The following is a 14,250-nucleotide window of genomic DNA, read 5'->3' on the forward strand; positions in this document are numbered from 1 at the left end:
CAAGAGAGGCCGAACATGCAGGAGCGTTACATCCTTCTCACTGCAACAGAACAATAAAGGTGCTTACAGCCGCTGATCTGTTTGTTCTATGCGGGTAAAGATGTAGTACATCATTAAGGCAAATCACAGATGCCAGTCAAATCAGCTCCTGTATTGTTTCCCTCTACAGTTTCTGAGGTTGCCATAGATACATGAGTAGTTGAAATAGCTGAATCACCATAAACTCAGACAACAGTGTTAAAGACCTGTACACTTCAAAGTGGCAGCCGCTGTATTTATATTGGAATATATTTGCTTTTATTTTCTTTTTTCTTGTAAAACAAATTGTCACCTCTTCAGTCATTATTTGGTGAACTGCTCACAACTCACGTCCACACTAAGGCCACAATCTGTGATCTGGCGTCACATGTTGACACTGCACCATCTTTTGGGACATTTGGGAACAATTGATTTAGAGCACTATTTAATATTAATGTAGCACAGGCTGTGGCTCAAGTTGAGAGCTGTTAGACATGGAGTGTCCAGAACATTCTGCATCCTGCCTGGGATGTTTGATTCATAAACTTTATGCCTCACCATGCGGAAATAACTGGGATCATTCTTTTATGCAACATTAACCTTGACTTAAACATCGGTGTCCTAACTTTATTAAATAAAAATGAATACAAAGATATAAATTTGAAATACCTCCAAACAGCTGACATGTTTGTTGTTAGCTCCCTCAGCTTTGTGGTCCAGCTACTTGAGTCAGTATCGGATCGGTGCATTGGATCAGTGCATCCTTAATCTACAACAGTTCCACTCTTTAGAAGTGACATTATACACAAGTACTATGATTGATAGTAGTTTGATGTCAATGACAGCTGAAAGCAGCTGTGAATCAAGCACTCATCACTGCTGGAGCACAGTGTAGGCACACAGCAGACAACGGACCAATATACTGACAAAGGCACTTAAAAACTGTATTCAGTAAATAATAGTGAAGCCTTCTCGTGCAAACAGAGAGCTTCACTTATACTGGTTGTCAGAAGCCACTCTCATCTTGGAGTGTTTGTTGCTTTTGGAGGAGGAACAATGTGACTTCATGGCTGTTTGAGAGCTGTCACAGTTCTTTACATCAGCATCATCTTTGGAAATGTTTTCTTGTAGCAGAGGTATTTAGATGAAATGAGATGTATTCAGATATATCCTGCACATTGACAGCAGCAATGGACCCGCCTTCTCTAACTGCAGTCTGACATTCTCTGACTGACACTGTTGGAGCAGGTGGTGGTGGTGGCAGTGTAAACGTTCTTACAGCTAAATGCTGTATTATGTATTAAGTCTATGTTTATGTCAGTGTGGCTTGTTTTACAGAATAGTACATAAATCACTCAAGTGTGTGCACACTTGTGACTGATGAATATGTATGAGGTTGTGTCTCTCTTTATGTACATGGTTCTGAGAAGCAGATTCTTGCATGTTCTCGACTAGGGGTGTAAGTCACCAGCTTCATCATGATATGATATTATATCGATTTGTTTGGATGACGATACGATGTTTGCCGATATCACAAAGTCTGTCACGATACGATTTTGATTCGATTTGATTCAGGAGCCTGCGATCGATATGACGCGATACCATATGCCCATCTAACACAATCATTTACATCAACTCACAAAAACAACTAGAATATGATTTTACCATTTTATTTCTGAGCTCTGTTTGTTGTTTGAGCGGAGGCGCGCTTGATCAGAAATGGTGACACAGACGTGCTACGTGAATTTCAAAATAAATGCGTATCTTTTAGATGACGATATGGATCGATGTTTTCATTTTGCATCGATATAATCGGATCGTTAATCAATGAATCGATGTATCGATGTGGATCGATGTATCGTTACACCCATATTCTTGACTACCTGTTAATGTTTGTACATGTATGCTACGCTGTTCTCTGCTCATGAGAAACACTGTCTTGACCCTCAGAGTGATTGTGTTGAATGTGTCTTTGGGCTACATCTGCTTTATAGTAAGCAACTAATAAATGAAGTTAGTGGAACAACCAAGTGTCCTTAGCCATGTTTACAAGTAAATGCGTAAATGCATTTGAGTGCAACCCTGCCAGCACTGATGTTGAATAGGAGGTAGTGGACAGCAGCCTCAGTGGCAGTGAGCCAGCAGCTCCAGCTAAAAACTGGCTGGAGATGAAAAGGAATGCAGAGAAGAAATGCAAAGCGCTCCGCTTAACCCTCCCAAATGATTTAGACATACGGCGTCCAGCCGCTGTGAATCTGAAAAACCCACACAGGAGCATTTAAAACACTTTGATATGCATGTTCTCCCCGCATTTGAAAAGCCAAATGTGAATATGTATCATTTTATCTTATGAGCCGCATTAATTCAAAGGCATCAGCAAAAGGTTACATTCACACTATATTTTCTCACATGGAGATTTCCAGTGGCCAGGGGAAGCCTTCTGATTTGCACTTTAACGATATGAGGCAGACACACGTGCTAAATCTTCCCCACATTTACATTTACAGGTTCATCTTTCTTCGCCTCTCTAACTAGACAGCACACGCCATGGGGTCACTTTTCAAATAAAATCTGGATATGCGATACTCAAGCTGAGAGTTATAAACTGCACTCCTTGCATATTGACAACAAATTAACTTCTAGTGTAACGTAACTTTGAAAGAAGCCAAGGACATAGATATCACAGTAGTTACAATTGTTTGGTTATGATGTGACCTGTGGGAAGTGCACAGCTGAAATGTAACATGTATTCATAGAGGAATGTAGCCGATTATTAATTGAAACTAATCAGTCAAGGCCACCTGAGGACACACTGACTGATAACAGAACAAGGTTAAGGGACTCACTGTTTCTCTCATTTGGCATGACTCAGGGTTTTTCCACAGTAGGTGGGACACTTACTGAATTAACACCTGCCTCTGGTAGTGTTGCGTATTGAGACTGTGTTCTGTACGGGAATGGGGCCAGGACGTATCCCTCTGCTGTGGCTCAGCAAGGAAACACTGTCGGCGATTGCGACCAATAACTCTCTCAACGTACCTATGGCATGTGAATGTTGTATACAGACAGATTGAACCTACTCTATATATGACATGCATTTTCGTTGTGTTTAATGATACAGATTACACATATCTCAATGCAGGTATATTTTAGCTTTAACATTACCAAGCCAGTCTGCTTTCATTGACTTTAAGAGAGCACCATCTACACACCCTGACACAGCAGGTGGTGGTATAACTTTCAAGTTGGTTTGTGAGCTGCCAATTAACACAAAGACGTAAAAGAAATACAAGCGCAGCGCTGACGCTGACTGGAGAGCCAAAAATAGATCAGCACACTTCTTGCTGCTGTTTAACAGGTTAGACACAACGCTGAAGGACGTCTCCAGGGCTGCTATCCTCACGACCAATGCTCAGTGTCTGACCAGTTAGCACAAGCTAACAGCAGCAGCGGCTCACAACACCAAGCCTTTACACATTCCCAACAAACTTACACCAAAAAGGCTCGACCCTGTGGTTTAACCCATTACTAACTATTTCGGTACCACTAGGTGTGTGATGCTACAGTTAGCCCCGTCACTATGTGTGTGCGGGCGGACTCTTACCAACTGTCCCCGGCACAGAGCTCACACCACCCACAGCAGTAGTCTCTTGTCTCTTTACTTTACTTGATGTTTCAATTACTAGTGTATAACATGTTTACGAGTCTGTTTTGAGAGATTATGTCAAAGCATTTAATTAAGATATTTCAGGCAAGATGCTCCATAAAAAAACAAAGTATATTTGGGATGTTTTTGATATACTTTGCAAGAAAAGAAAAAAGAAATTAACACTGAAAGAGTCAGCACTTGTCTTTGTTTTTGTTCTGTTGCCAATGGTGATGTCAACTAGATATGGTTAGGTCAGGGCCATAGAATATTGAATCATCCATATTTTCTCACTTTCCTCTTACTCTCAGGTGTGCATGAACTACAGGTTAAACTTCTTTTTAAAATATAAAAAGCAAAAAATTCAGTTATCTTACTGATATCAGCCAAGAGAAGCAGGTAATTATTGGTCATCAGTATGGGCTAAAAATAAACTGTATCCTGCATCCCCATTTTAAATATAGCAGACAACATCAGGTGCTCAAAACTCTGGGTACATCTTTTTGAAACTACTGACTCTTGTCGATATGAAGCAGTGAGTGCTTTCTAAAAGGCAAAGACTGTCAGTACCAAATTAGACCTAAATTCAACTGCATAAAAAATACAAGTTAGCCACCAAGCTAACTTGGCAGACACCAGGTGGTTTTCAGCTGTTCAGTCCAAGTCTGCCTTCTTTTCACAAGGTGTCTCGGGTTCACAATGCCAGTCAAGGCCAGTCTACTTGACAAGTTTGTCAATAGAGAACAGGTCACAGTCACGTCAGAGTCAACAAGAATTGTGAATGAATGTTTAAGACTATGACCTTGGTGCACTCTGGATGGTACTTGACTGAAAGTAACATGACTGAACTCTTGCACTGCAAAGAAGCAACCGCATTTATTACAGCTTCAACCAAAGCAGATGTGCCAATTCTGTTACTGTTGCCTGACTTTTGATAGAGATTGGTGAGTGGAGATATGTAGGGGAAACAAAATAAAGTCAAAAATACCTCCTCATCTATGACTGTTCAGCATCCTGGATGCAGATCTAAGTGTTGTTTTTGTTATCTACATACTGTGTTCTGTTTTTTGTTTTTTTCCCCCTCAAATAATTACCAAGAATGAATGAATGAATTAATCAAACAAGGAGGTGACTTAAAGTATGATTTATAAGTACAATAGGAATCGATAATACCTAAAGAATACCTGAGTGCAGGTTCTGCTACATCAACAGATTCATATGTGTATGTAAATTGTAAATCTTTGCCCTCCAAGTAAAAAGAGTAGAGGTGCCATTTTACGTGGCAGAGGCCAAATATACAATGAGTGAGCCGACTCTTTGGACCGTCATTTTGTGACTTGGCTGAACAGAAAAGATGAGATGTCATCAGGATCTGTCAGACACAGCTCAGCAGATGACAGTGAATGATCGATGGGGTTTACCCATTGTACTCTGCTTCACGTCGCCCTCCTCCCCAGCCTCCTCCTGCGGGATAACTTTGTGACTGTAATATTAAAAACTGTGCACAAGGCTGAGACGAGCGGGACAAGCTAAAGCAACCCCAACCAAACAAAATCTTTCAGAATTTCTAAGCTCAGAGATGCTTACACAAACAGCCCAGCAAAATCCATCTTTCTGACAGAATCATTTCCAAAGCCCGAAGCTCCAACTGGGCTCCTGGATGCACTTCTGAGCTGCGCCCGCCTGGGAGTGAGAGTGTCAGCATGTGTGTGTCTGTGTGTGTGTAAGAAGGGTACTGAGAAAGAGAGGATAAAGTATGACTCATTCAATACAGAATATGAACTGCGTGTGTCTGTGGCTAAACCAGTCTTCAGCTTTCTTTAAGCTACTCTATAGAATATGAGTGTTTAGTCATACACCCTTCACTGGTTTCCCCAAATGCCTATGTGACTGCGCGCGCGTGCGCGTGTGTGTGTGTGTCTGTGTGTGTGTGTGTGTGTGCGTGCGCGCGCGTGCCTAGAGAGAGATTAAAGGTGTAGACGTCTTTAAGTATTCTTCTCATTTCTCAATGAATCTGTCTGAGACACCAATTCACAAGCACTCTGTGTGTGTGTGTGTGTGTGTGTGTGTGTGTGTGTGTGTGTGTGTGTGTGTGTGTGGCATTTCTCTCCTAACAACAACAGACTGCGGTACGAGTTTAAATCAAAGGATTATAACCCTGCGGCAATTGGACTGAATGAACTGGACCTTATGGTTACAGGCCGGTGAATTGGAACAGAGTGTAGGGATGTCACTCTGGAACTCACTAACATACACTCACTCTCTCTCACACACACAAACACACACAAGTCCCTGTAATTCTTTCCTCATGAGGTCTTTTCATTGATTAAATTCACTCTTTTTCACGAACAAAACAAACCTGGTCATGTCCCTCAATCCTAATTCTGATCTTACAGCTAAACAAGGGTTCCTCATCCCTTTGAAGTCTGATATTCATTCTGCAGTATAACATTTTTCAGTCAGACTCTGCCTTCTTGTTATCCCTTTTATTCAGCCTGCAATTAACATTGTTAAACAGGTTCACAGACAACGATATTTTCCATATTTAGAATATAAAAAAATATGTTGAACTAATTCACTGCCACCTTAACCTACCAGCTTGTGTGTTTAATCAGACCAGTTGTAACTACTGCTAGCATGTTAGCTCAGTTAGCTCAGTTAGCCAAGTTGTTAGCCAACATTACAGACCATTATTCAGAGTGAATAAGATGCTTTTTATCTTAAATGTCTGCTCACAAGTAGCAGGCAAGTAACAAAACACTTTTCATAATAGCATGAAGGGTTAGTTTGGAGCAAGGCAGGGTTCCAAACATCTGGGTAGCTAATATACGGTAGCTAGTTGGCAAATATCACCTAGCAGTACAGTCCAGGCTGTCTATAACAAAAACTGTAAAAAAAGATGGACGACATGACAGCTCCCCAAAGTGAGGCCAGAACATCAAACACATTTTGTTGTTTTGTCATTTTAGTAAGTTTGGGTAGTCTGACATCATGATTAACATCTGTGTGTATAATTTGGCATGCTCACGATTAATGCTGCTGCTTGCGACTGGTCTGACGGTTGTAGGGGCAGGAACTCAATACCGCGGATATCGCTATTGCTCAGACTCTGACTCCAAATGATGTCACCAGTGTAAGATGGCGCAGCAGTATCCAGGATATTTTGACTTCATTTTTGAACAGTGGGAGTTTGTGGAGATGCATTTGCCATCTTTTACAGTCTGTGGTCTAGAAATACTGCATGATAAACTCACCACTCTACAACAGCAGTTTAAAGGAATAGTTCAACAGTTCAACAGATGAGAAGATTGATACAAATCTGTGTTTTGAGCACAAAGCTAGATTTCAGATGTGGTTAACATAGCTCAGCATAAAAAGTGGAAGCAGGGGAAACTGCTAGTCTGGCTCTGTCCAAAGTCTAACAACACCTCTTAAGCTAAAAGAAATGAAAAGTGCTTTTGAATTTGTCCATTTAACTTGTATCTAAGAAAACAGTCATTCTTCAGAGCAATAGACTTTTGAATCGCTCCACAAAAATCTGAGATTTGGTCTTACTCAGAGGTTTGGAAGTTTTATAAATATCACTAACATTATTCGCAGAAATATCATGCTAGGGTCCAAACCCTAATAATGAGAAACTTAAATGCCTTAAACCCAAGTCCCCTTGTAGAAATCTGTTATTTATGTCAGCCTCTTTGTAACTGCTTGGGCTGTGGATAAAACATCACACTGTGGTTTTGATAGAAATGTGTTGTTACAAAAACTTGTGAGAACAGTACTGGCTTGTCAAATGGGAGACTGGGTTAGCTAAGTTTTGACACTCAAAAAGAGTGGATGAGATGTTACATGATGAAGTTTTGTGGTGTTTTCAGTGGCTGAACAATGAACAATGGATCTGATAATGTTCCAAATGGTTCAGGATTCTGAAACTGAAAACCCTGTGTCGAAATGGTAATGTTACAGTTTCACATTTCAGAACTTGTTTTTATTATCATCAATTTACTCATTTATTACATGCATTATTAAAATGATTATTTCAAATTGCCTTTATTGTGGCTTGGGATAAATTGCCTTTTCTCAAAATGCAATATTAAAAAGAAATTAATTTATTGTTCAGCCACAATAAAAAAGAACATCTGACTGCATGTCTGTACTCTGTGTTATCAGTGGTCCTCTACTCTCCCATGTCTATAACACTTCCTAATAACTCATCTATTCTTGTGAAATCTTTGTGCTGCTCTGCCCTGGAGTCAGTAGAAGTTATAATCAACCAGTTACAATATCCTTCTTTCTCCAAGATGTCAACGCTTGCAGTGACAGAGACAAAAGATTCTCATTTCCTGCATCACCACAGTGTATTTAATCAAGTTTGGATTAAAATTTTGTTTGGAAAATTTGTTTGGAAAAGGCCCAATGAACCATAAGTCATTACACAAAGAGAATTAAAAATGCTATGTACAAAATAAACCTTGTGCCCTGCTTACCTGTAAATGGGATCCTGCATCACCATCATCTTGCTCTCATCCCACGTCCACTCCTTTTTCTGTTGAAATTTTAAAACAAAAAACAAACAAACAAACAAACTGTAAATTGACACTGAATTTAAGCTTTTTCATACATAGAGGTTTAGACTGAAGTGAGGAAATATTCCTTAACTGGACAATAGAACATTAAATCAAAAGTGTATCTTATTCATAGGAAATTTTATTTAATAAACACTTATGTCTCTCATTTCACAATCAAGAGTGAACTGCATCAGAGTTTGTCTACTGGTGTAGATATTATTAGAACATCTCCGTCTTTGAGACATTTATTTATATTTTCCTTTTGTCTGTCCTTTTGTTTAAATCTACCTTCCAGTTTAATGTCACAATCAAAATGTCAACACATGAGCACGGAGAAATTACGATATTGATTTCAATCTCCACAGAGCTTTGTTGACTCAGTCATTCAATCACTGCCATCTCCAGTCTTTCATTGGCTCCGACGCACTCAGAGATGTAAATAGATTGCTGACCGTCACACTTGACATTTCAGCTTTCGGGCCAGGGAGCCAAACAAGATGAGAAAACAGGTGGAAGCAAACATCCATCTATCGACCGGCCTTTTATTCTAGCCCGGCAGTTAATTTGACTTTGAGTCTTCGATGATGGATTTAATATGCACCTTATCAGACAATACAACACAGGAAAGGACATTCATTTAAATCACTTCCATCACATCTCTCTCTCTTGGTTTGTTTTCAGACAAGAAAAGTAGAAGTTTTCATGGCTCTATAATTTTGAACCTGATCCACAATGGAGCAATGGAAAGCACACCAGGATGCGATGAATTCAGTCACAACAGTCAGAGCGGATCTTAACTAGGGTTGGGTATTGTTCAAAAACTTGTGATACCAGTACTAATACCAATACCCTTAAAGTGATACCTATGCCAAAAGAATATGTCAAATAATACCTTTTTTGGGAAGCATTTACTTTAGTAAAATTCCACCCGATGCCACTGGCGTGTAGTAAGTATAGCCATATTTTCAAACATTTTGGTGGCATCTCGGCACTTTGAACTGCCAAATCCATCAAATACAACTTGCTCAACTTCACCAGACTGTATGAGTTGTAGCTACTGTGGTAGTGGGCCAATCACACATTGCATCTATTGAAAAACACTTTATATACAAGTAGTCCTTTTAAAAAAAAAAAAAAAAAAAAAATTCATAATTTCACTGGGGTACATGCAGTGATGGGACTAAGGGCGCTACTTTTTTCAGTAACCAAGAGTAATCAAAAAGTTACTGTCTCCCCCATAATAACGCCGTTACCGTTACTCACAATAAAATGTGCTGTTACTCGGCTTTACTTGAGTTCACTGAAGCGGCTTTCACCAATGCAAGCTCCTTCTCAGCGGAGTACTAAAGTTTTTCTTCTTTGGTGAGGGGGGAGCATAAGTGATGATGATTAGCTTAGGGAGAGTAAAATTTCATCATAAACCAATCAGAGGCAGAGTAGGGAGGGTATTCACAAGCACACAAGCAGGGTTGTCAGGTCTGCTTATTAGCCGCAACTTTGGGCTTGTTTTCTTGTGAAGTCGCTTACAAATATTGGTAGTCGCGGGTTGTGGTTTTTTGGGCTTGCTTCTAAAGTGGAGTTGCTTATTTGGGCTAGCTCTCTAAACGTCGCCTTTCTCTCTATGTATCTGTCTAATGTGTAAGTTAAATGCATGATAGTATGCCAGACTGCAGGATGTTTCCACAGCTCTGCTGCCTCCGCACCCTCCTTCTCCACACACACACACAGGTGACGGTCAGTCAATGAGACTTTTCACATTTAAATTGCGCGATTAATTGAGGTTCTTACACACACACACAACAGTGCAGTGTAGTGTAGATAAGTGTACAATGTTTTATGATAATGATTTATTCTATTAAGCGTAAATTTCATTCATTTAACATATTCAATGTTGAGTTTCATTACATACAGTTCCATTAAGGTGGGGTGACATATTTGATGTATTTTATAAAAAAATAACACTATAGTTACCTTTCCAGGTAATTAGTTACTTTTATAGTGCAGTAACTCAGTTACTAACTCAGTTACTTTTTGGGGAAAGTAACTTGTAACTATAACTAATTACTTTTTTAATGTAACATTCCCAACACTGGGTATATGATACATGACAGTATATGCTAACCCTCGGCCCAAGCTCCCCAGCTTTTACATTAATAAATACACAGAATTACAACATTCCAATAAAGTTATATTATTACACCTTTTTTCCTTATTAAGGGACATACAACCATGCACCTATTAATTTCAAGTCTCTCTTTCACCAAACTCGGACCGATTGACGTTAGCTTAACTGCCTTAACTCAGGGTAAAACACACTTCATCCACTCCACAGACACAAAATAAAACTCACCAAAACCTTCTTTGTTAGTCTTGTTAGTCATTTAGTTAGTTAGTCCACTGCTACAACAATCACCCACTCTGGTTTGGTCAAAAATAATCCCTTAATTCCAAGAATTACATGTAAAAATATGCCTTTTCCCCTACGATCTCTGTGCTGTTGCTAGCCGGAGTTCTGTGACTTTGTCCCGACAACCATTGCAGAGTGACCTCTGGTGGCGCATGTTGTGCACTACATATAATGAGTCTGGTAGAAAGAGAATTGCCTGTTCTTTTTTGAGAGTGTTGACAATTATAGTGTTGGGGATTTTTAATACCGTGATTCACCATACTACTGGGATATGGCCAAAGCCTAATGTGGATTCAAAAAGTATCAAATGCAGGTATCGTCTGAAGTTTCAATACTACTTGGCACTGGGTTGTTTGGGTCAATACCTTAAAAGGGACCGAGTACAGATAGTCAACCCTATTCTTGATGGACCACGACCCAGTTGTTCAGAAGCAATCTAATTGGATTGTGATCGAATTGAATCAAATCTTGAAAATGGGTTGTTCAAAATAACAAATGATCCTCAAACTGGATTTAATCACATAGTCCAGTTTTGGGTTTGACCTGGATCAATCCCACAGTATGTGTTGTTCAGAACTTTTTAGATTGGAATACCTTTAATCTAAAAACAAAATAGGACACATAGCATAATAAAGTGGGAGGAAACACTGGTTCCTTACCTTTCCCCATTTAAAATTTCAATTTAAATATTTTCTTTAATGGTATCTTTCACTGAATGTTGTGCTTAAGATGGCAGATGGCAGGCAAAACTACAATACCCATGAGCCTTGGCTGTCAGATAGGGTAATGGAAGTAATATTCAACATATTCTTAACATCATGTACCATCCACATCCATTACTGTTCACACACAAAAGAAAGCACATACCTACATAACACAGCATTTATATTGGTGTAATGAATAGAGTGCTCCTTTGAGGAACATTTAGACAACTCCATTAAGCCTCCATTTAATGAGACACTAATGTATATTTGTGATGTACATCTGTTTGTAATCACAAGTTAAGGTCAATGCATCTCCCTTTGTTACATACAAGCAATAGAGAAATCCTCAATATACAAATCAGCCATCTTGTATGTAAATTAGCTGATTGGCTAATATATACTAATTATAGTCTTTCATGACTGTGTGGGGAAGCCAGACCTTTTCAACAGATGTCCTTCTTCAAGCTGCAGCACTAAAATAAAAATTATTGAGATCATGAATTCTAATAGATGCTTATTAAAATGTCGCATTCCATTTAAATTCATTACATTTGACATTTTTAGTGGAAACCTAGCTAATGCAGCAGCTTTGTGCTGAATTCAAAGGGGGCTATTATCTGCATCTCAACTCCACACTCAATCCAAAAAGATCAATAAGTCATCAGGGGTCTATTCATTTCCTGTGATGAGGAAATGTGACTTCTGAGTGGATGGTTGTCACAGCCATCAGTTGTCAAGAGGCACTCAGATTTTTGAGCTCTCCCCACCAATATTCAAGCTGATAAAACAATTCAACAAGAATCTCTGGCCCTGCACATACAGTATAATCTGTCTGAACAGAGCAACAGTTAAAAACAAGATGAAGGTTGACAGTCACTTCTGTTATATTAAATATTAAGTATATTTTAGAGTCCAGCAGAACAGCAGGAGCCTTGAAAAACAGTGAATGGTTTCATGTCTGGATTAATGAATTGAGATGAAAAAGTAAATGCGTGGTGAGGAGAATGGACGGCACTACTAAGTGACTTTCCTTTGTTTCCATCCACCTGTCAGACTCTCTGTGATTCTAGGCAGGTGAAGTCGACTCCAGTCTGTCTCTGCGGATTACGGCTGTCACCACACCTGGAAACACAGATCCACTTGTCTCTAGTCTCCGCACTCCCCAACTCCATGGTTTTTTTCTTCGCTCTTTTCTCATCTTTTAACTCGCTCATCTCTTTTTTTATCCCATCTCTTTACTCTTCAGCATCTGTTCCTCTTTTCTTCTACAACTTTCCCAGTACTTTTCGATTCCTCTCAGGCCCTTTGTCTGCCCTCACAATGTCTCCATTCTCACCTCTGCCTGCCGTCTAATCAAGATGAGGATCGATCACCACCCCCTGCCACATACAAGATGCAGGAAATGCATCTGGACTGCTTCTTTAAAGTGCCTGATTTAGCACCAAATATCCTCAAGGCATGATTGAAATGCAGTATTTTTTTAAGGTGTACATGTGTAAAACAGCTGAGTAAGAAAACAAACCAACCAAAGTATAATCTATACACTGTTCAACGGGCTCAGCAGCTTCATCTTCTGTAATAAGAGATGATATATCATCAAACACAAAACAAACAAAATAGCCAGAGGCACCTGGAGTCATGACAGTCCAGTAAACTGTGGTAACAGTTGTTACTCAAGATAGCTGATGTAGTTAGCTAGCACAAAAATACTTAATATTCCATGTATCACCAGGGTATACCAGTAGTGTTAAATACTGGAATACCTAACTTTGATACAATACATTGAAAAATATTGATATTTGACTTGATAAAGATTATTATATAAATTAATAAAGACTACAAAATGAAGACAATGACTTTTCTTTTCTTGGATAGTAGCAGAGAAAAGCAGAATAACTGTAGTAAACATTAACAGTAAGAGAGAGCAGAATTCATTCATTCATATTCAGAATGGATATGTATCGATAAATTAATATTTTTGGCAAGACTTAACACCAGTTAAACACCTTTATCTGCTCCTAGAAATAACACACCTTCTCATTCAATGCGTTTTCTTTATTTTCATGACTATTTACATTGTAGATTCTCACTGAAGGCATCAAAACTATGAATGAACACATGTGGAGTTATGTACTTAACAAAAAAAGGTGAAATAACTGAAAACATGTTTTATATTCTAGTTTCTTCAAAATAGCCACCCTTTGCTCTGATTACTGCTTTGCACACTCTTGGCATTCTCTCCATGAGCTTCAAGAGGTAGTCACCTGAAATGGTTTTCCAACAGTCTTGAAGGAGTTCCCAGAGGTGTTTAGCACTTGTTGGCCCCTTTGCCTTCACTCTGCGGTCCAGCTCACCCCAAACCATCTCGATTGGGTTCAGGTCCGGTGACTGTGGAGGCCAGGTCATCTGCCGCAGCACTCCATCACTCTCCTTCTTGGTCAAATAGCCCTTACACAGCCTGGAGGTGTGTTTGGGGTCATTGTCCTGTTGAAAAATAAATGATCGTCCAACTAAACGCAAACTGGATGGGATGGCATGTCACTGCAGGATGCTGTGGTAGCCATGCTGGTTCAGTGTGCCTTCAATTTTGAATAAATCCCCAACAGTGTCACCAGCAAAACACCCCCACACCATCACACCTCCTCCTCCATGCTTCACAGTGGGAACCAGGCATGTGGAATCCATCCGTTCACCTTTTCTGCGTCTCACAAAGACACGGCGGTTGGAACCAAAGATCTCAAATTTGGACTCATCAGACCAAAGCACAGATTTCCACTGGTCTAATGGCCATTCCTTGTGTTTCTTGGCCCAAACAAATCTCTTCTGCTTGTTGCCTCTCCTTAGCAGTGGTTTCCTAGCAGCTATTTGACCATGAAGGCCTGATTCACACAGTCTCCTCTTAACAGTTGT

General features: G+C 39.6%; 1 protein-coding gene across 3 annotated transcripts in view; it reads right to left on the reverse strand.

Annotated features, from left to right (window-relative positions):
• Positions 1-14,250, reverse strand: part of LOC125895518 (carboxyl-terminal PDZ ligand of neuronal nitric oxide synthase protein-like) — a 260,775-nt gene that overhangs the window by 161,760 nt on the left and 84,765 nt on the right. For 2 of the 3 annotated variants that reach the window (XM_049587420.1, XM_049587419.1), the window contains exon 4: positions 8,149-8,207. In XM_049587420.1, coding sequence (XP_049443377.1) covers positions 8,149-8,207 — 59 coding nt within the window. The remainder of the gene's footprint in view (positions 1-8,148; positions 8,208-14,250) is intronic. The other variant, XM_049587422.1, reaches the window with a different exon arrangement.

This window comes from Epinephelus fuscoguttatus, linkage group LG10 (genome assembly GCF_011397635.1).
Source record: "Epinephelus fuscoguttatus linkage group LG10, E.fuscoguttatus.final_Chr_v1".
NCBI lineage: Eukaryota > Metazoa > Chordata > Actinopteri > Perciformes > Serranidae > Epinephelus > Epinephelus fuscoguttatus.